Raw genomic sequence first — 23,735 nt, forward strand, 5'->3', positions numbered from 1 at the left:
GTAACAGCACTTTATATATCCTTCAGTCCTTTGATTATCCAATCTGACACTGTTTCTTTCTCTCTCTATTTACATAAGTGATTACACTATTTAGATCAATCTCTTGCATAGCTATAAATACATTAATACACGAAAATGACAATTTAAAACAATAACTTATATAAATAATTAAATGAGTAATTAATAACGTGTAGAATCTATTTTCTTAATTCGTTATACCAGAGGATGCAAAAATAATGAAATGGAATACCAAGTTCCTGCAGTTTATGCTGGAGACAAGGATTGTCGAGGTACGTGAGCCGTGTCTGGTAACGTGAAAGACAATAGGTATAAGCGCGTTGCATGAAATCACCATGAAAACTGGAACTTTGCTCTGCAACTTCCTTCTCAGAGGGCTGTCCTTTTAAAGGAAGCTGCCAGAGACAAAGATGGACGAGTCAGCCACAGAGGACGAGCAAGAGCAAATTCCCGAGCCGGAACCGGAAAACCCGGAAATGATTTGCCAAACCTCATCTTCTTATGATTTAAATACAGAGTAAGTTTGTTTACATATAAGGCTCCTGTGTGCTTCCTCCATTGCAAAAACATTCATACTATTCTGATCCAGCTTTGAGACGGCGGGAACAACGGAGGGTGAGCACCAGTGATGGAATCTTTCATTTACTTTATAGGGATGTGCCACTTTCCCTATGTTTTGAATTAAAGCAATACGTTAATGTAACAATGCCATGCCCTGAAGCTACCTTGTCCTGAAAAAACATTTTGTTTCATGGCATAGTGATCCACAGTCATTTTAATCTGGAAATAGTGAACATTCTTTCTACTTGGACATTGTTCTATGAAGTTCATTGCCTTTCAAATCAGGTTCATACAGTATTTGAATCCAAAGAGGAGGAGCCACACGCATCATTGCTAATGATTGATGTATTATCGCATACAAAAAGCCCTGATTCGGTTTATACTAAGAATACTGAAGGCAGCAAGAATCAAATGCAGTTATATTATCAGGGCAGTCAGATGGAGTAATTAGTTGGTTTTAGAGACTGAAAAGAGACCTTAGCAGAAAGGACTAAGAACTTTAAATATTAATATTAGACTAGACGAAGGGCCACAGAAATCTCCAGTATAAACATTCCTCGATTTCTATCAAATCATAAACTGAGAAAGAGATGGCTTCTCAGAACAAGATTTTAATCAAAGGAGGTAAAATAGTTAATGACGACCGTTCAGAATTTGCTGATGTCTTCATTGAAGATGGTCTAGTGAGAGACATAGGAATGAACCTACGCCTTGCAAAGCCAGACAGTGTAAAAGTGATAGATGCCTCTGGTAAACTGCTCATTCCTGGAGGAATTGATACCCACACACACTTTCAGTTTCCTTTCATGGGATCACAGTCTGTTGATGATTTCTATCAAGGAACAAAGGTAACTATTAGTATGTATTAATGTTCCTTTTTTTGTTAGAATATAAATGTGCAGTCATCAAATTAACATGATCAGATAAGTTCTATAACTGTAATTCTTTTAATGTATCCTTATTGATATTGTAACCTCTTGATTTAGCATGTATTTCCATTTGGTTGAACTGCATATAAAAGATGCTGGTACTTAAGCTTCAAATGAACCATCATTTATTTTTTTGCTATATATGTAAAATATGATCTGTTATGTTGTTATTACTTTTTTTGAGACAAGGACAATACATAACCATAGAAATGATGATAGATATGATCGGTCATACTGTAACTAGAAAAAAGGTGTCTTCCGATCTGAGATTTTTATAGTCTTAAAAGATTAGGTATTACCATATCAATAATTAATTGTATTATTTGTCTGATATTGTAGATCCACCTGTGCTCTAGCAGGGGTATCTGTAAAACCTGCACTGTTAGTGGTCCTTGAGGACTGGAGTTGGGGACCTCTGTTGTAGATGGTCTTATGCATTTGAGATTTTCAATAGTGAAAAGTTGTAGGAGTAGCTTAATGAAAATGTCACTACCTGTAAAGCAAGTGAACCCAGTGTCAACCCTCCACATGACCTTGAGCAATTCACTTTGTCTTCCTGTGCCACAGACACCAAAACTAAATTAGGGGGCTGAGACATGTGGTTTGAAAAAGGACCACAACTAGATGGCAAGTTCTTCAGGATCAGGACTCATGCATACAGTATTCTATGTAGAGAGATGAGTACAATATCAAAGACAAATGATTACTATGCATGCTAGAATTGTTTTTCTTGGTGTTACAGTACATGGTAAATCGCAACATACAGTATATCCAGATACCATACCTGGTTAATATGTGCTTTACTTTCCTCTTTAAATGGTTGAATATAAATCCAATGTCACAGCATAAGTCTGAATGGAGAATGACACATTAGACTGGCATCAGAAAGGTCATGAACAGTGAAGAAGCTGTTTGCCAAGTAACTGAAGTTATTGATGTCAAAGCCAATGCAAACGGAGTGTGGAGGCATATTCTATATTAATCATTGCTTTGAAGGAAAGGGGCTGCTGCACATTTATCTCTCAGGAATCAGATGCCACTTGCATACTGTGTACCTCGCTCTCTCAGAAGTCCCTACCAAACAATGCAGCCAAACAAGATGCAGAAAATAACACTGCAATTGTCCAAAGAATAAATCTAATTACTCCTAAATACTCTAAGTGGGTAAAATACCCTGTAGAGATGTATAATGACCTGGACAAAGTAACTTTTAATACATTTACAATCAAAAACGATGAGAAAGTACCTCCAAAGAGCTGCAAACGAGAGAATATGTTATTGTAATATAAAGTATCCGTGATGTATTAACCTAAGTAAGTGAAAAAGTTACAGATTTATTGAGACAGAATGAAGTGAATAATACAAGAAAATATCATTATAAAAAGCACAAGATCTCAGGGTGATCAAACCACACTGTGTACTGGTCCTAGTAGAGAGACCTTGTACTTAGTAGTAATTTAAGCAAAATGATAAGTAATGAATGGAGCCTGTATATTTATATTTGTACAACAAAAAACTCCTGATTTAGAGCTTGTTTTATAATGCAGACTGAGAAATCAAAATGCATTCAATCTCATGCTGGCGTCTTCAGAGGTGCAGTCAATCTCATGCTGGCGTCTTCAGAGGTGCAGTCAATCTCATGTTGGCTTCTTCAGAGGTGCAGTCAAGCTATGGCTGTGCAGTCACCCTGAAAGAGATCCTATCCGCTTAAATAGATACTGTAGATACATACGGTAGAAGGGATTTAATGCCTCTTGTACAATCTATATAAATGATATTGCACAGATCTGGTCTAATAAGATGAAAATGTATAACATCCAGATAGTACCAAGAATATTCTTCTACAAATGATAATAGTGCTTCAGTTATAATTGTGTAATCCCTAGAGCAGCAGCGGTGGAACCATTTTCTTCTAGCCTTGTAGCGTGAGGTTGCCCATGTTCTGTTCATCTTTTATTTAGTGCCACCTGACCTCAGTAACTCATATCCATCAGTTCATATTATTACTTTGTGCTTTCAAGGTTACAAATACAATCAACAAAATAGATATCTCTTGGAGGTATGCTATTAGTAGACAGTATGTACTTCAAGCCATCAGCTGGGATAGCCCACACTGCTTAGCTGTTATTCTAAATAACAGAGATTGTGTGGGTTCAACCTCTGATCCTGTTCGGTTTGAAACCATACCCTATTACTAAGGTGCCTTAAACCTGTCAACCCAATAACACTTTGTGTGCCATGGGAACTAAGTGGAATCACTTACTGCAGTTTATAGAGCCTTATTTATTGTAAAATAAAGTATTTAAATTCAGTATGTGTCTGCCACTCTGGCAAATGGCACAGTGAATATTTTTGTCCCTGTTCTGTTATACCGTAGCCATTTTTGTGCATATCCATCATGTAGCACCCAAATGAGTGCATATGCCTGTAGTAGTTCCCTCCCCCTGGCTTTCTTTTAAAGCAGACCACTTCCACTTCCTAGTTGACAATTTAATGTTCCTTGTGGAGCACACCTGAGATACGCTAATAACTAGATAAGATACATGTGTGAGCAGTAAACTCAGAATGAGACAGCAATACTCCCTATCAGCTGGTTTAGCTCACACTGCTAGAACTGTTGATTAGAAAAGCAGTGGTTGTGTGTTCTAGTCCTGTTGGATCTGACACCATTCTAGTCATTAGGTTCGTTCATAATACTTATAATGACTTCTATATTGTTGGTATGGAAATCCTTTTAGAAAGTGTGGGACGGGACTCATTTAAATATACTTTGCATCACCCTCCGCATATCTCTCAGTTGTGCTTCTTTTTCAGCACAGGCATGTCTCCCTAATTTGTTTGAGGGGATGTATATATATGGAACTGGTGACTGCTAATACAATTAGAAAGCTCTTGTTCCTTTTTAACAATCAGCAAATGGATTCTTAATCATAGATTGTCAAAAAAGTATCCGGAAACGGATTGTTCTTTGCCTCTGAAAGAAAAAAAATCTGCATTTTTGGATTTCTTTTTTGGAGAGTGATTCGCGGAAATCCATGGATCAAAGGAACTTTATGATCCGAGGTGGATCCAAAGTCGCAAAAAAAATTGACCATCTCTAATCATTAGTTTTAAATTACTTCTGCTTTTTTAAGGTAAATCAAGCACTAAATGAAATATTTATAAAAGCCTATAAAAAGCAATACTATACAATATTTGCACTTTGTCTCTAGACTCCCGATCGCCAAATTATAAGCATGATTGATATTGAAATCAATCTCAAGCACTTTCACTAGCATTTTGTTTTTGGTTCTAGAACATTTTTGTGTTTTGTTTTGGGTTAAAAAAAAAGTTGTGTTTTGGTTCTAGTTTTGCCAAAATTCCATTTGTTTGGTTTGAGTTTTAATTTGAACTTTTACTAAATTATGGGAAAGATCAAAATAGGAAGGGAAATGCTAAAACGGTATAATAAAGCATGAAACTAATTAAAATAAGTATACAATCACAATTAGGAAACTAATATTAAAGGTTTAAAAAAAAATGTAAAACTATTTAAAAAGATACGCGAGCTCGACATTCGGCCTAGTGTTCTATTTTTGTTCTAGATAATTTGGGGGCTTGAGTTCTAAAGGCCTTTAAGGGTTTTGGTACTTGGAATTTCAAGTTCTGTTAGGTTCTGACTTCACAACGATCCAGGTTTTGCAGATCTCGACGGGTTCTTAGTTAGAACTAAAAGCAACCCTCAAATCTGTCTTCCCAGTGACTCAGAAAGTAATCTATTGATTTATTTCTCCTTTCTTAAAAGGAAATGGAAAGGTTGTTGCACCATAGCCACCTTTGTGCATACTGTATCTATATATCCCCTCATTCCCTCTAGATTGCAAACCCTTGTGACCTCTTTGTATCTGATTGTGCATCTTTATCCTCGCTTGTATGTAACTGTTTTTGCAATATACATAGCTCTGTACCCCATTGTACCGCACTGGGGAATATGTTGCCGCTTTACAGATAAACAATAATAGTAATCTGTCACTAATAGCACACTAACGTTTTGAGCTCTACTTCTAAATGAGTGCTTATACTTGTAACTCCCTACCCCCGCTATCCTTTAAAAGAAGACCACTTCCTGGTTGACAGTTGAATGGTCTTTGTAGAGCACACCTGAGATTCCTGTGAAATATGCTAATAGCTATATTAGCTACACATGTGCGCAGTGAGCAGCTCAAAAGTGTGATGTGACAGTGATGCTACCCAGCAGATGGACAAAAAAAATGTATCCGCCTCGGTTCGGCCGGTTCCTTTGGTCCACAGATTTCGGCGAATCAGTCTGAAAAGGGGCGATTCGTCTTTCCCAGATTTGTTATCACCGACAATTCAATCGGAGGATTCAGCAAAACATTGGAGGATATAACCAATCCAATCCGCCGGTGGATTTTAAGATTTCAATCCATGGATTTAATTCTTAAAATCCACCAGCGGATTGCTAAATCCGTGAATTCGACAACTTAAATCCTCCAACGAATTGCGGAATCCGCCGCTTGGATTGTTAAAATTCACCAACGGATTGTATCCAGTAGCGCTTTTAGGTTCTGGAACTGGAACAATACGTTGACAGATTTTACACCGTGGAACGGATTTTGAATGGAAAGCTCGGGAAATTCCACGAAATGGATCTTGACAGTTTCGACCCAACTCTACCCAGCAGCTGGTTTAGCTCCCGCTGCTAGAGCTGATGCCCAAAGTAGCAGAGGTTCTAATCCTGTTGTGCCTGACACCGGTACAGCAGTAAACCATTCCAATCACCAGGTGCCTTAGGCTTGTCAAATGTCTTGACTCATTTAAATATATTTTGCAATTAGCATATCTCTCCGGGTACCTCAGGTGTGCTTTTTATTTTTAGCACAGACATCTCTCCCCAAGTTATTTGGAGGGAGTTTTGTTGAGATATACAGGCATATCCCACATTAACGTACACAATGGGACCGGAGCATGTATGTAAAGCGAAAATGTACTTTAAGTGAAGCACTACCTTTTCCCCTTTTACAGATGCATGTACTGTTCTGCAATCATCATATACGTGCATAACTGATGTAAATAAGGCATTTGTAACAGGCTCTATAGTCTCCCCGCTTGCGCACAGCTTCGGTGCAGATAGGAAGCCGGTATTGCTGTTCAGGATGTGCTGACAGGCGCATGTGTGAGCTGCCGTTTGACCATTGGGCGATATGTACTTACTCGCGAGTGTACTTAAAGTGAGTGTCCTTAAAGCGGGGTATGCCTGTATATACAACTGGAGACACTACAATTACTAAAAAAAATAATTGCACACAATTTAGATATAGTATACATTTAATTAAAATTATTTCTTTTAACAGTTGAAGCAAACCTACCTGCTTGAAAAAAAAAGGAAAAGAAAGGCCATCGGCATCAATAACTGTGAAAGGCATGAAAGAATACAGTAAATGCTGGGAACATTTGATACTGCTGTTTGAACAAGTTTTGCACCCAAGAGATTGTTGAATGAGTCTCAGCTTCCACAACCTTTTCAAGGGGTTTATGCAATAAGATGTGAAAGGGCTGAAAACTGCCATATCACTTGTACAATGTCATTTTTATATCACTGTATGTTATACCTTATGTTGCTGACTTGTGATTTCAGGCAGCTTTGGCTGGTGGCACCACTATGATTATTGACTTTGCAATACCTAAGAAAGGATGCTCTCTCATTGAAGCCTATGACACATGGAGGAGCTGGGCAGATCCTAAAGTTTGCTGTGACTATTCTCTGCATGTTGCAGTTACATGGTGGAGCGATAAGGTAAATGGCACATTTTAGCGTACTATTCAATTACAGCAGTGGTTGCTTGGGGTGTAGCCTTCACAATTACATTGTATTCAGTAGGTTAAAAAATTGCCATGGTACTCTAAGGTCTGGATTTGAGTGTTATAAAAATAACAGTGTAGCCAGGTCCCCCCTCGCGTGTAGCCAGGTCCCCCCTCGCGCACTCACCCCCTCCTTCCCAGTTGCGAGCGCGAGCATAGAGATCCCTGGTAGCTAGGGACGCGAGCGGCGAGCAGGCCGGTTGCCGGGGACGCGATCGGGCCGTCGCTAAGGCCGCGATCGCGTTGCCACCGGCCCGGCGGCTCGCGAAGCAGGGCGCCGCCATGTTAGGGCTGTTGCGCATGCGCAGTGGTAGAACAGCACGGGAGGCCCCAGGATAGCTCGCGCATGCGCGAGATGAGTCTGCCAGCCCCCAGGGTGCACAGGGGCAGAGACACATGACGCCAGGGAGCCAATCGGAAGGCCGGATTCCCCTGCTCCCAGTTAGATACATTTCGCAGGGTTTTGGCAGCACGCAGGCACTCAGGATCCGGACCAGCTAGGGGTAAGAGGTGGATGCAGGGGTCAGTGACCCTCTGCATTAGGCCAGCAGCCCCCAAGGTCCCAGTTAGGTCCTGAGTCACCTATCAGCTTGTGGAGCTTAGGGACAGGCCCTAGATAGGGACACTGCCCCATTATTGGTTGAATAGTCAGGGACACAGTGTTGAAGCCGTGCGGCCCTGTGAGGTGGGTTCTGGGCTCAGAACACCACCAACGACCCTGCGACTAAGAGTGACATTGTTCGCGCTGGACTTCCAACCTATGCGGTGTGGAGGACCACGTCGGAGCGTGCGGATTTATATCGCGGTTCCCGTGGCTGGAGCCCGGGCAGGTAACCTGCAACTCACATGCACCAACCAGGCCTATCACCAAACATAGTGGCTGCGCAGTCCCACATACACATGTACAGTGGTATTTGACTTTGGGGGCACGAGACATTTGGGTGGGGGTTACTGGACACAGGGTGGGGTCACGTTGTGGGAGGTTAGCGTCCGCCGTGACGCCTAGAGGTGGTAGCGTCCGCCGTGACGCCTAGAGGTGGTAGCGTCCGCCGTGACGCCTAGTGTGGTTAGTGTCCGCCGTGACACCCAATGTGGTTAGCGCCCGCCGTGGCGCATGATGATGTTATGATGTTATGATGTTATTGCGTGATATATGTGTTCCCATGCAGTAAAGCCAGTCCTGTTTTATATTCGTTCGCATCGTGTGGTTGTTTCCTGTGAGGGCCTCCTCCCACTCCTTTGGGATCCCTCCCAGGTGGAGGCGTTGCACCTAGAGATGTATGATATGTATGTACCCCAGGTTCCCCAAGCGGAGGCTTAGGCTCCTGAGAGCCACACAGGTTGCACAGCAGGTAGTAGCGGCGGTATTCATAGGGAATACCCGTTACATTTGGAGGCGCTGCTGAGATAGTCCTGGGGTGCCCCACTTTGTAGTTACCGTTACCCTGTCAGTCAGCATGTCTGCGCTCACGCCCAAACAAGTGGCCGATTGGGCCGAAAAGCTAGGAGAGCTTCTGCGCCACGTGGTCGCTGTAGACGGCGTGCCTGCTGATGTCTCCATGTTTACCGTCTGCAGCGCAGTAAGGACATTACCTGGTCTGGCGGGCGCCCGCCTTATCAGCAAGCACTATAACGTTGACCGGCAAGAGAATACCCTATTGCTAGCCACTGAACAAGCTATACTTCCTGATAGAGGCCCACGAGTAGTGTATCTACCAGAGACTTTACCGCAAGGGTGCCCTCTAATTTACCCCGGAACCGTTTCCAGTCATGTCACTTCCCTCCCCAGACATCAGGGTTGGGACGACAGAGATATGGCCGCCAGTACAGCCATCCGATCAGATATAGCACTACCCAGAGTGACCTTCTCTTCTGATGCTAGGCAAGGGGCCACCAGCTGGGCCGGTAGTTCGCCAACATCACCGGTTACTAACAGGTCTGTGAACAGTTCTACCCCAACCCCTAATAGGCAGCGAGCAGCGATAGCCAGTAGCTCCGACAATGATGGCTCTCTGCTAGGAGTGACATTCCCGCAGCTTGTGGAAGCGATAACTACGTCCGCTCAAGCCCAAAATTATAGGAAGTTGAAGGCGTTCCCAGGAACGGTCCCTGTCCCCACAGGCGAAGAAAGTATCGATTCTTGGAAGGAGCACACCCTCAAGGTGATCGACGAATGGCCCTGCTCTGAAACGGTCAGACGGCAAAGAATCCTGGAAAGCCTACGCCCCCCAGCAGCCACCATGGTCAGTGCACAGCGTGACCAAGATCCTGATCTCTCTGCTCACCAGATGGTAGACTTGTTAGTCCAGATCTATGGTAAAGAGGAAGAGGAGAGCGAACTGTGGTTCAAATATTACGCTCTACGCCAGAAGGAGAAGGAAGACCTGTCCGACTTCCTGCAACGCATCCAGCTGGTCCTGTGGAAATTGCGAACTTGCGGCCTCATCCTATCTTCAGAGATGGACGAATATCGGCGCAAGCAGTTCCTCCGAGGGGCCATCCCCACGCATCACATTGTGATTATGATCAGGTGCTCACTAAAGGAGGGACTCCCCCCTACCTTCATGGACATTCTGGGAATCGTAAAAGGGCATGAGGCCTATACCAAGCTGCATGCAGGCACCAAAGTCAAAGATCCTCCGGCCAGTGCCACCCCGGGAGCCTCCGCTCGCCGGCCCAAGACACCTGTCAAAGAGGAAGATGCGCCACCCAAGTCGCCCTCAACGAAAGGGCGGGCTTCGGGGAGATCCTCCCCCACCTACCCAAGACGACTGGACCTCAAAGACGTCGTCTGCTATACCTGTGGACAGAAAGGCCATTTCTCTAGAGAGTGCCCTAATGGAGACACCCCAGAAAAGGAACCGCCCCGTAAAGGAAGCTCGGCCAGGGCTATGATCTGTCAGAGGCAGACCTCAGAAGCCAAAACCACCGAGGCCACCCCCACGCCTCCCGAAGTCCCTCCTGACCTGAGCCCAGGCGAAGGAACTCCAGGGGGAGATGGCTACTGTCAGGTGGGCCCTTCGGCCATCGTACGTGTGGTAGTAGAGGGAGTCTATGCTGCTGCTCTATTGGACACCGGGTCTCAAGTGACCATAATATACCGGCACTTCTACGACCAGCACCTGAAGCATTGTCCCCTGCGGTCGGCGGAACATATGAAAGTGAGGGGGTTGAGTAACGAAGATTACCCCATCGATGGGATTGTGAGCGTCCAACTGGAGATACTTCAATTGAATACCGGCAAGAAACATCCCATGAGTGTGGAGGCAATGGTGTGCCCAAAGCCTCAAGGACAGTGTCAGTATCCGGTCATCCTGGGGACAAATACGGATATAGTACGAGCTGTAATCAGAGCCTACTTGAAGGAGACTAATGAATTGCCAATGGCCGATGCCCGCCTAGATCCTGTACTGAGAGAGGAGTGCAACCGAGTATATGCCCTAGAACGTCACGGGGACCTCTACAATCGTCAACGCGGACTGACGACCATTTCACCAGGGGGAGTAAAACGCCTGGCCGTCTGGTGCTGTTATCCGGATCGGGAGGAGACCGATCATCTGTTCTCTCTGGAGAATGACCCTGAGGAAGAGATCCAGAGAGGGTATCGGGTAATACCTGAAGTAAAAGAGTGGACGACCCGAGTTCCTCTCCGAACCCATGTGTATATCCAAAACATCTCTCCATTTCCAATGGACATCGATGTAGGAGAAAGTCTGGGCAGTATATATCCCGTCAGCCCGATGGAAACCGCGCCCCAGGTGAACGCCGCTGCAGTAGGTGAGCGGTTAGTCGACCTGGATTTCAACTTCGGAGATTTGACCCTGCCGACCGAGTGGAAGGATCGACTGACAGCCAAGCTGAAGGAAAGAAAAACAGTATTTTCTACCAGCGAGATGGATGTGGGCCGCAGTCGCAGCGCCCAACACACTATTAGGCTGAATGACGCCACTCCGTTCCGTGAACGCTCTCGTCGTATCGCCCCCAGGGATGTGGACGATGTAAGGGATGTCCTGGAGGAGATGAAGACCGCTGGAATACTGACGGAGTCACGGAGTCCTTATGCATCACCCATAGTGGTAGTAAGGAAGAAGAATGGATCTGTAAGATTGTGCGTCGATTATCGAACCCTAAATAATCGTACGGTACCTGACCAATACAATCTCCCTCGTATTGAAGAGATCCTGAACGCTCTGAACGGGAGCCAATGGTTTAGTGTGCTCGATTTGCGATCTGGGTACTACCAGGTACCCATGAGTGAAGAGGATCAGGAAAAGACTGCCTTCGTCTGTCCCCTGTGCTTCTACCAGTTCACGCGTATGCCCCAAGGTATATGCGGAGCCCCTGCTACCTTCCAGCGGTTGATGGAAAAAACAATAGGGGACATGAATCCTCGGGAGTGCCTGGTTTACCTGGACGATATCATTGTCTTTGGGAAGACCTTAGAAGAACACGAGGAGAGGCTACTGAAGGTGATAGATCGTCTTGGCCAAGAAGGATTGAAGCTATCACTCGACAAGTGTAGGTTTTGCCACACCTCAGTGACCTACGTGGGACACATCGTGTCTGCCCAGGGGATTGCTACTGATCCAGCCAAAGTAGAAGCGGGGGTGAACTGGCCGCGTCCCGATAATGTCGCGGAACTGCGATCCTTCCTTGGGTTCTGTGGGTATTACCGCCGGTTCGTGGAAGGGTACTCTAGTCGAGCTAAACCCCTGAACAATTTGCTGAAGATATACCCTGAAGATACTGGGAGAAAGGCCACGTCGGCCCGTCAACCGTTTGGTGATAAGTGGACGCCTGAGTGTGAACGGGCCTTCCTGAATTTGAAGAAAAGCCTGACTGAAGCACCAGTGCTTGCATATGCTCACCCAGAACAACCATATGTCCTGCATGTGGATGCCAGTCTCAATGGACTGGGCGCTGTCCTTCATCAGAAACACCCCGAGGGTCTTCGGCCTGTAGCCTACATCAGCCGCAGTCTGACACCCAGTGAGCAGAAATATCCGGTGCACAAGTTAGAGTTCCTGGCTCTCAAATGGGCGATCACGGAGAAACTTCATGATTACCTCTATGGTGTTACGTTTGAGGTAAGGACCGATAACAATCCCCTCACGTACGTCAATACTTCCGCCAAATTGGATGCAGCCGGACACCGATGGTTGGCGACACTATGTAACTACCGATTCTCCCTGAAGTACAAGCCAGGGCCTCTGAACATTGGGGCCGATGCTCTATCACGACGACCAGGATTGAATGCCACCCCTGATGATGATGAATGGGAAGAGATCCCTGGACCTGGGATGCAAGCAATGTGTAGTATAGCGGCCGTCATCAATGATCAGGTCGCATTCTCAGAACTAAGAGTTGCCGATTCATTAGGGTGCCAGTCGCAAGCAATCCCTGCTGCCTACTGCGACCCCGCAGGGATGGACATAACCCAGGACAAAGTCATAAGATGGAAAGACTTAGTAGACTATCAATTAAGAGATCCAGTGATCAGCATAATCCGACAAGCCGTTCAGCGGAAGAACCCTGCTCTATTGAAGAGTGCTCCCCGAGATCTGGTCGCGTTATTCATGCGTGAGGTGGACAAGTTCGAGATAGATAATTGTTTGCTCTATAGGGTAGTCCAATATCATAACCACCCTGATAGGCGACAACTAGTTCTACCCCAAAACTTGAGATATATGGTGCTGAAGTCTCTACACGATGACCACGGGCATCTCGGGGTAGAGAAGACTTTTGGGCTAGTCCGAGACCGTTTTTTCTGGCCCAAGATGCGGGAAGCGGTGGAACAACACTGCCGCCGTTGTTCCTGGTGCGTTCAACGCAATACGTTGCCTACCCGAGCAGCTCCCATGGCCCATCTAAAGAGTTCTGGTCCAATGGACCTGGTGTGTATGGACTTCCTGTGTATCGAACCTGATAGTCGAGGAATCGGTAATGTGCTGGTCATCACGGACCATTACACCCGCTATGCACAGGCCTTCCCCACAAAAGACCAGAAGGCTATCACGGTCGCGAAAGTTCTATGGGAAAAGTTCTTCGTTCACTACGGTCTTCCAAACCGACTTCACTCCGACCAAGGGCGAGATTTTGAGAGTACTCTGATCCGAGAATTACTTAAAATGCTGAACATCGCCAAATCCCGGACGACGCCGTACCACCCTGAAGGAGATGCTTTACCTGAACGATTCAACAGGACCCTGTTGGACATGCTTGGAACCCTGAAGGGAATGCAGAAAACAGAATGGAGTCGTCATGTAGAAACTTTGGTACACGCGTATAACTGTACTCGCCATGAGTCCACGGGGTTCTCCCCGTACTTCCTCATGTTTGGGCGGGAGGCCAGACTTCCAGTAGATGTGCGTCTCCGAGTATCAACGGACGGGATATTCAATACCACTCATTTTAAGTATGTGCAAAGGCTAAAAGACAGTCTGCAACAAGCTTACCAACAGGCTGAGAAGTCTACAGCCAAACTGAATGCTGGTAACAAGAGACGTTATGACAATAAAGTCAAGTATCGAGAGTTACGTCCTGGGGATGCAGTGTTACTTCGTAATTTGGGAATCCCCGGAAAACATAAACTGGTGGACCAGTGGAGAGATGGCGTATATGAGGTGGAGTCACAGATGCCTGGCCTCCCGGTTTATCGCATCAGAGACACCGATGGTCGGGTAAAGGTTTGGCATCGTAATCACCTTCTCCCCATCCCCCAAGTGGGAGATGAAGAAGAGGAACTACAGGCCACACCGCTCAACGGTGAGTTCGATCTATCAGAGGTGGGTCAAGAGACTGTAACTAACGAGACTCACTCTGAAACTCCGGAAGACCCTATGGAGGGACCCTCTCAAAGGGACCATCCCGCAGAAGGGGCATCTCCCGAAGGAGCTACGGGTAAAGGGCCCCGTAGGCCAATGCCTACTAAGGTGGCACCAACAGGCCAGCCTTTGGATCCATAGAGCCCGTGTTTTGTACCCTCAGAGACCTTTCTCCCCTCAAGGGAAGAGGCTAGGCCTCAGGACTATGCTTATTACTCCCCCGAGGGAGTTGCCGAAGAACAACTCCGACGGAGTCAACGAGTTAGGTACCCGCCAACTAGGGTTACTTACGATCAAATGGGGGCACCCCATTATGAGGCTCAGCAGTGTTCTCGTAGTAAGATTGTGATGCTCAACGAATTATGCAATCTCGTTTAGAGTTACCTGTGCTAAGATATATATATATTACTGCATTTTTATTATATAATTTTTGTACATTGGTGGGAAGTTATGCGGTCCAAGCGAGGACGTTGGAGTTTTCACCAGGGGGAGGATGTAGCCAGGTCCCCCCTCGCGTGTAGCCAGGTCCCCCCTCGCGCACTCACCCCCTCCTTCCCAGTTGCGAGCGCGAGCATAGAGATCCCTGGTAGCTAGGGACGCGAGCGGCGAGCAGGCCGGTTGCCGGGGACGCGATCGGGCCGTCGCTAAGGCCGCGATCGCGTTGCCACCGGCCCGGCGGCTCGGGAAGCAGGGCGCCGCCATGTTAGGGCTGTTGCGCATGCGCAGTGGTAGAACAGCACGGGAGGCCCCAGGATAGCTCGCGCATGCGCGAGATGAGTCTGCCAGCCCCCAGGGTGCACAGGGGCAGAGACACATGACGCCAGGGAGCCAATCGGAAGGCCGGATTCCCCTGCTCCCAGTTAGATACATTTCGCAGGGTTTTGGCAGCACGCAGGCACTCAGGATCCGGACCAGCTAGGGGTAAGAGGTGGATGCAGGGGTCAGTGACCCTCTGCATTAGGCCAGCAGCCCCCAAGGTCCCAGTTAGGTCCTGAGTCACCTATCAGCTTGTGGAGCTTAGGGACAGGCCCTAGATAGGGACACTGCCCCATTATTGGTTGAATAGTCAGGGACACAGTGTTGAAGCCGTGCGGCCCTGTGAGGTGGGTTCTGGGCTCAGAACACCACCAAAGACCCTGCGACTAAGAGTGACATTGTTCGCGCTGGACTTCCAACCTATGCGGTGTGGAGGACCACGTCGGAGCGTGCGGATTTATATCGCGGTACCCGTGGCTGGAGCTCGGGCAGGTAACCTGCAACTCACGTGCACCAACCAGGCCTATCACCAAACATAGTGGCTGCGCAGTCACACATACACATGTACAGTGGTATTTGACTTTGGGGGCACGAGACATTTGGGTGGGGGTTACTGGACACAGGGTGGGGTCACGTTGTGGGAGGTTAGCGTCCGCCGTGACGCCTAGAGGTGGAAGCGTCCGCCGTGACGCCTAGAGGTGGTAGCGTCTGCCGTGACGCCTAGAGGTGGTAGCGTCCGCCGTGACGCCTAGTGTGGTTAGTGTCCGCCGTGACACCCAATGTGGTTAGCGCCCGCCGTGGCGCATGATGATGTTATGATGTTATGATGTTATGATGTTATTGCGTGATATATGTGTTCCCATGCAGTAAAGCCAGTCCTGTTTTATATTCGTTCGCATCGTGTGGTTGTTTCCTGTGAGGGCCTCCTCCCACTCCTTTGGGATCCCTCCCAGGTGGAGGCGTTGCACCTAGAGATGTATGATATGTATGTACCCCAGGTTCCCCAAGCGGAGGCTTAGGCTCCTGAGAGCCACACAGGTTGCACAGCAGGTAGTAGCGGCGGTATTCATAGGGAATACCCGTTACACAGTATATAAGGACAACACATGCAGCTCTGCAACAAAGAGCCTTCATTTGTATTTATACCTAAATGTCAGGAAATGTTTGTCACCCAAATTAATTTGGGTTGCTCAACAGCAGAACGAATGGATAAAGGTTTAAGATCTTACCGCACTCCGTTTAGATAAATACAGTGGGTGTCGTTTTTCTTTGTCTTCTGCCATGTAGTTAAAGTTGGAGCTGGATATCTTCTTGCCGCACTATTTATAATAGGAGATTGCCGAAACATTGTGTGTTTGCAACCTGCAAATAAAACAGTTTATTATGCTATAATGTCTGGTGTAAGACTTTATTAGAATAGTGTGGCAATAACATATCCAGCTCCAACACCTGAACGAATAGGATCACAACTCAATATGGTTGTTTAAAAATGTTCAATAACATATGTATATGAATCCAATAGGTGATGACTCTGGCTGCAGTCTCTGAATGATCATTGACAGACTGCAGCCAGTCATCATCTATTGGTTTCGTCAATTGTCCCTAGTCTTTTTTAATCCCTGAAACTCTGTTACGGTATAAATGTATCATTGTTTGCGCCTGTGTTTTTCTCTTTTATATATATATATATATATATATATATATATATATATATATATAGATCTAGATCTAGATCTATAGAGAGATAGTATATCATATTTTTTTTTTAACTAATCTAACTCAACGCTATACTTTGTAGCGAGGCAGAAAGAAAATAGAAAACACATTTTAATTCCTTTAGAATAACATAACCCAACCATAAGGTATTTTATAAAGATGTGTTTATATGTTTAGCAAATAATGTTACTAACGTGATTAACAGAAAAGAAATATTTTCAGGTCAAGAAAGAAATGGGGATCCTTGTGAAAGACAAAGGTGTCAATTCCTTTAAGATGTTCATGGCTTACAAAGATCTGTACATGGTTCATGACAATGAAATGTATCAGGCCTTTTCTTGTTGCAAGGAAATCGGTGCAATCGCTCAAGTACATGCAGAAAATGGAGATTTAATTGCAGAGGTACAGTATTCCCTTTTTAGAACACAATTAGAATAATTACAATTATTTGGAAGATAGATTGTAAAAGGCTGACATCTAGTGGCCTCGTTGAGTAAGTATTTTTATACTGTATGCTTTCTTGAGATCGAACAACTCTCAGTACGACGTTGAAATCATTTTCAACCCCTGTAGAATATATACTACTGTAGTAAGAAGTTGGTAAATAAGTTGGGGAAGTATTCTAATATACTAGACAGATCTTAAAATAAGATGCTGAGTATGGGAAATACAGTAGGCTATATAAAGGTAAAATATTACCAAGCCTAAATGCACACCTGCTGGAGTGTCCCAATAACATATGTATTACAGATTACAAAAATAGATAGCTATTTTCTCTCCACTGCAAAAGTGGAGCAAACACAAGCAAGTAACTGGATGTGTATTTCTTTGATACAATTGATGCTGTTTACGCATGTTTTGCAGCCACGAGATGTTGATGGATGACTCCCTAAGCTTTTAGGAGTTCACTTTCATTAATTCAGCTGTGTTACTGTGGTACTGTATTTTATCCCCTACAGTCATTATCAGGGAACTATATCTTGTTTCTAATGTACACATTATTATAGACTCATTTCTACATTTTAAAGGGTGCTAAGAAAATGCTGTCTCTGGGAATAACTGGTCCGGAAGGTCATGAGCTGTGTCGCCCAGAAGAAGTGGAGGCAGAAGCCACCCAAAGAGCCATCACTATCGCAAACTCTGTGAATTGTCCTCTTTTTGTGGTTCACGTGATGAGTAAATCTGCAGCGAAAGTTATTGCTAATGCAAGGAGAGAAGGTAATGTCTCCCTCCCCAAAATTCTTTATTTTATTACCACAAAGGTTTGGCAAGGAGAGAAAAGTATTCAATGGGTCATCATTAGAGTTGTGCTGTCATCGTCCCGGGGCTTAGGTATTGTAGCACTGTAGCCCGTTGTCTAAAACACTGATGGTACTACATAATTATTAAAAAGATTATATATATAAAACATTATATAGAACAGGGGTGCGCAAAGTGGGGGTGGGGGGGCGCATGATTTTTCTGGGGGGGCGCAGCGGTTGCAGAGGCCCCGTGCTCTTCCCCAAGGCATTAAAATTAAACGCAGAGGGATCACGTGAGGCCTCTGCAGTGTCTCCTACCTTGTCTTCGGCAAACGTGTCGCCATGGCAACGCGGCATCAAATGACGGCGTGGGTCATGTAACGCATCAAATGACGCCGCTGGGTCACGTGACGTCACGTGACCCGCGCGTTATTTGACGCTGGATCTTAGATAAGGAGGGGGCGCGAGCACAGGGGCTGGCAGGCAGGGGGTGGGCGCAGTGCAGAAGTTTGTGCACCCCTGATCTAGAACAGGGATGCACATAGTGTTCTCTCTGCATCCCTTTGCCTGTTCTCCTCCCCTCCGCCCCCCACCTCCTCGGCTTTGGCATCAAAAGATGCCGTGGGTCATGTGAAGTCACGTTGACCCCGCAGCGTCATTTGATGCCGTTTGCACAAGAATAAGGGCAACAATGTATACAGCGATGTAAGAAGTCCCAGATATGGGAGCCAAAATCCCATTGTCTTTTATTTGTTATGTTTTTATATAGTGAAAGTTTGAGCTTGCAAACTGCTTTGCCACTTGTATACTTAATTGACAGAGTAAAGAAACGGCAATGCATCATATAGTGTAAGCACCTATGCTAAAACTATTTTGTATAAAAACAATCTATTTTCAAAATGTCGCTGTGGGGGAAACGTATGTGGTTGCGGTCCATAAAAGATATTGATGGGAAGGTGAACAAGATCAAAACAAAGATAAAGGAGTTCTTTTCCTGGGAGACACAAACTCCTTAACATTTTATCATTTTTAAAGGGGTCAATTGCTCAGTTTAATAGTTATGCATCTAGCAAAACTGATATTATACGACCCAGGCCCATGCATCCCTGTAATTTGTTTTCTGTTTATAGACTACTGTATGCTCCATATAACACTGTAAGGATTCGGTCCGATCCATGCCGGGTTTTGCTGCAGTTTGGGTTTTCCAGGTTGCCTGCCCTTTTTGCTCAGTTCGGCCATTTTGTTTACTGGCAGCCTGCTATATAAGTCTGCAGTTCCTAATGGGAGTCGCCGAGCAAGGATCTAAGTTTTAATGCTACTGTTGGCCTTCGCTGTCACGCCTTTCCCTTTTGCCTGTTTGGATTCGCCTGTTGCTGACCCCGGACTGTGACCCTGACCTCGCTACTTTCTGCCTGCCCTGACCTTTTGCCTGCCACCTTGACTCTGCACTACTGCTGCCACCCCTGGCCTCTGCCTGTACCCCTGAATCAGCCCTGACCCCTGCTTGCTTACCGACTTCGGATACTCTTACAGGACTCTGTCCCTGGGCTCTGGTCAGTTATTCTGCATCCCTACCTCAGCCCTGTGGGTCCGCTTCCTGATTCGACACAAGCATCGTCACAAACACACGGCATGTGAGGCGTAATAGTGTATGTAACATTATCTTTGGGATAGCATACATAATAAACCAAATGATGAGGAGAGGAATGTATGTCTCTTTTCACCCATATCTTACTACAGATCTGGTTCTATTTACTTTTGTTGTGGGAGAGAGGACAATTCTGGCATTTCCCCTTGAGTACTGCAGTGTTCTATTTGGTCTATTAGTCATGACAATAATTTTTATGTTGATATAATAAAATGTAGAGTAGATGTGGGAAATGAATCCCAAATAGGTGCTACTAATGTCTGGGTGATGTTTGCAATGTAGCATTGAAGTCCAGGAGAGAGTTAAACTTCAGATAGATGCATGTGCAGGAATGGGCTTGAATGCTCACCTTGTAGCCATATTATAGGATATCAATATAATGGTACAGAAGCCCCACAGTGAGTGTGTGAAATGGGCACTCAGTGAAGAGAGCACACCCCACACCCACTGATGGGGCAACACACCTCAATCCCTAGGCATGAGCAAGTATATAGCCATACACAATATGCACTGCAGTGAAAATATAATCAATAAACTCACAAATCATCAGTTCCTGGAGAAGTACAGCGTGCCTCTTTCCGGTGCAGGTCAATCCAAGTAGAGAAGAATGGTGGAGCACAGCTAGAAAAAATAAAGGGCTGGAGGCATGTGGCAAGTTAAAAAATGCTTTAAACTAGTGCATAAGTAGACCGGGCTACAAACAGGTTCTCTAATGCGTTTTGCGCTGTCAACGCGCTTCTCCAGGACCTGATGATTTATTTTTTCTAGCTGTGCTCCACCATTCTTTTCTACTATAATAAAATGTAGTACAGCATACAAAGACTAATAGACCAAATAGAACACTGCAGTACTCAAGGGGAAATGCCAGAATTATTGGACACCTGTCACAGCACAGCACAGCACAGACCTGTACACACAAAAAGCGTGATTTACGTGCACGAGCATATGCACATGCGCGAGCACGCCAACTATAAAACAAGTCTTACAGCAGAGAGATCAGGGAGAAACAGCCCCTCTCCCTGTGTCTCCCTGCACAGCTCTTACAGCAGAGAGATCAGAGAGATCAGAGAGAAGCAGTCCCTCTCTCTGTGTCTCCCCACACAGCTCTTACAGCAAAGAGATCAGAGAGAGACAGCCCCTCTCTCTGTGTCTCCCTGCACAGCTCTTACAGCAGAGAGATCAGAGAGAAGCAGTCCCTCTCTCTGTGTCTCCCGGCACAGCTCTTACAGCAGAGAGATCAGAGAGAAGCAGTCCCTCTCTCTGTGTCTCCCCACACAGCTCTTACAGCAAAGAGATCAGAGAGAAGCAGTCCCTCTCTCTGTGTCTCCCCGCACAGCTCTTACAGCAGAGAGATCAGAGAGAAGCAGTCCCTCTCTCTGTCTCCCCGCACAGCTCTTACAGCAGAGAGAAGCAGTCCCTCTCTTTGTGTCTCCCCGCACAGCTCTTACAGCAGAGAAATCAGAGAGAAGCAGTCCCTCTCTTTGTGTCTCCCCGCACAGCTCTTACAGCAGAGAGATCAGAGAGAAGCAGTCCCTCTCTCTGTGTCTCCCCGCACAGCTCTTACTGCAGAGAGATCAGAGAGAAGCAGTCCCTCTCTCTGTCTCCCCGCACAGCTCTTACAGCAGAGAGATCAGAGAGAAGCAGTCCCTCTCTTTGTGTCTCCCCCCACAGCTCTTACAGCAGAGAGATCAGAGAGAAGCAGTCCCTCTCTCTGTGTCTCCCCGCACAGCTCTAACAGCAGAGAGATCAGAGAGAAGCAGTCCCTCTCTCTGTGTCTCCCCACACAGCTTTTACAGCAGATCCCACTATTTTTATTTTTAGTACACAGTATTGAGGCTGATGTCTCCGGAGCTGAACCCCATTCATTTCGGGTCCGGGACCGCCTGCTTCTCGAGGAAGAGACCTCCATATAGGGTACCGATATCTTGGGGCAGTTTAAATGTCCCGGTCAAGCGCAAGAGATACCGGCACCCAATACCTCGGGAAGTAAGGAGTCCCCATCTGAATTAAAGGTGGTTCAGCTCCGGAGACCACCTGCTTCAATTCTGCGTACTAAAAATAGTGAGATCTGCTGTAAGGGCTGTGCGGGGAAACACAGAGAGAGGGACTGCTTATCTCTGATCTGCTGGCAGCCCGTTAGAATTAACGCTGCGGGAGTCCTACTCAGAAGCAGGGAACCCCCCGCTGCGTTATCCCTTCTGGGAAATGTACTCTCAGCTGGGCCGTGAGAGAGCTGATCCGTGAGGTGGCCGCACTTAGGCTGCGCTCCGTCCGCTTCCCATTAAGCCCAAGCCGAAAGTATAAAGCTCTACAGTGTACTACATAAGGTGCACATTTTTAAGGCAACAAAGTTAACGTCACCTCGTAACCTGGATGATTTTTTGGCCCAGATTGAAAAGAGAAAAGGTGACGCACAGAGGTGCACAGTGAGTTACATCTAATTATAATCTCTGCACTATGTAAGTCCTCCCTAACCACTCCGCAAAACACACGCTGATACTGTACATGCGGCGCAAAAAGAGGAGCAAAGACGTTGGAGCAAAGATGGGCAACACAAAAAGGATGCAATTTGCTCCAATTTCTCTCCACAATTGCCTTAGTATGTAGGCAGCTTTGTTTTAATTGTGAAATGGGATCATTTGAATTTTGGTGTTGAGTCCAACTGATTTTTTTTCCCTTTCTTTTAAATATTGCCTGGACACCAATTAAACATTTTCAGTAGCTTGACAGTCTCCCCTAGTATTAAATCAATCTTGATTTGACCAATTAGATTGTAAGCTCTTTGGGAAAGGACCTCTCTTTCCTAATGTTGACTTCTATGTCTAGCTGTTATTTCCATTAGTTTGACTATTATTATACTGCTGTGAAGCGCTACAGTATGTTCATGGATGTGCTATACAAATACAGATATACGTACATACATACAGATGTAGCAAGATGTGCTGTTTTCGGTGCCGTGACTGAAGGAATAACGCTGCGGGGGGGGGTCTCATTCAGCAGCATGAACCCCCCGCAGCTCAGTCGCCGCTGACACTGTCCCGGGTGCCACTGACTTTTGATGTTTATCTGTGGCGTTGGGGTGTCGCTACATCTGCACACATGGTATGCCATTTAAATATACCGTATAAAGACCTTGCATCCTACTGCACTTCCACTCTCAGAATGTATAGGATTATAACTTTGTTTCTGCTTTACTCTACAACATAATAACTATCCTAAGTACAGTATCTTGTAATATTAGGATACTATGGGGGTGATGCACTAAGCAGTGATAAGTGGGTTTTCTGGGTGCTATGCACAAAGCAGTGATAAGTGCTTTTAAGTGAGATAACTGCCTTTATAGTGTGATACTGCCTGCTGTGAGATTCACAAAGCAGTGATAACAGTGCAGTAACCGGCAATAATGGCTACTTAAAAGCACTTATCACTGCTTTGTGAATCTCACAGAACGTAGTATCGCGCTTGTAAGAGGTATGCAATGGAGACCGTTTTAAGGTGAAATTAAAATAAGGCTTTATTGCGCCTGTCCCTTTTAACACAGCAAAACATATGAAAACAACAAACGCCTGTCCCTATTTAAGGGCTAACTTATTTCCCCAGTCCCTGGAGGGATACTCCCATTACCACCCTATTCCCCAAAGTCTCAAGAGATACCTTAAAGCAGGTGGCCCTTCATGTCAGTCTCTGGTAGGTTCCTGGGTCCCCTGTGTCCAGGAATATAAGTCTCTGGGTGTCTTGATCTCAGCACCCTTTGTGCTCAAGACAGTCTGTGTGCAGGCTTCTCTGCTTTCCTGTGTCAGCTCCAAATGTAAGCTCAGGAAAATCCTCCTCCTGTGTCTCACATGACACTATTTCACAGAGCTCTCAGGGAGCTCTAATCAGCCAGGTGGAGTTGATTGCAGGTGGGCAATTAACCAGCCCACTGCTAGATTAGAGGCAAGATTCTTAACAGGGATAAGACCCTGTTACACACCTCCCCTGTTTGTGGGAAGCTCGGGCTTACCATGGCCGAAGCCCATCCTTCCACTCTCATTCTAGATATCTCTGTGACTTGAATGAGAGTGGATGGAGGAAGAGAACCCTCAGTCCCGCTGGGATTGGAGCCCTTTCTGCAGTTTATTCGTGTCTCCTCCTGAAGGTGCTTGAGATCAGCACTCCTCAGTCGCTCGAGAAGAATGTT

The 23,735-nt window shown here is 45.8% G+C and overlaps 1 protein-coding gene and 1 long non-coding RNA gene across 3 annotated transcripts in view; one reads left to right on the plus strand and one right to left on the minus strand.

Moving 5' to 3' along the window:
* Nucleotides 1-23,735, plus strand: part of DPYS (dihydropyrimidinase) — a 144,435-nt gene that overhangs the window by 66,646 nt on the left and 54,054 nt on the right. Inside the window, exons 1-4 of one of the 2 annotated variants that reach the window (XM_075582501.1) lie at nucleotides 969-1,427; nucleotides 7,147-7,305; nucleotides 16,889-17,068; nucleotides 17,695-17,884. In XM_075582501.1, coding sequence (XP_075438616.1) covers nucleotides 1,170-1,427; nucleotides 7,147-7,305; nucleotides 16,889-17,068; nucleotides 17,695-17,884 — 787 coding nt within the window. In that variant the 5' untranslated portion in view covers nucleotides 969-1,169. Of the gene's footprint in view, nucleotides 1-968; nucleotides 1,428-7,146; nucleotides 7,306-16,888; nucleotides 17,069-17,694; nucleotides 17,885-23,735 lie in introns of those variants that run through there. The other variant, XM_075582502.1, reaches the window with a different exon arrangement.
* On the minus strand, nucleotides 1,000-23,302 carry LOC142478765 (uncharacterized). The gene is made up of 4 exons (XR_012793502.1): nucleotides 23,210-23,302; nucleotides 16,180-16,312; nucleotides 2,293-2,359; nucleotides 1,000-1,411 (listed from the first exon to the last, which is right to left on the minus strand). It is a non-coding gene; the product is annotated as an uncharacterized LOC142478765 (long non-coding RNA).

This window comes from Ascaphus truei, chromosome 2, assembly GCF_040206685.1.
Source record: "Ascaphus truei isolate aAscTru1 chromosome 2, aAscTru1.hap1, whole genome shotgun sequence".
Lineage (NCBI taxonomy): Eukaryota > Metazoa > Chordata > Amphibia > Anura > Ascaphidae > Ascaphus > Ascaphus truei.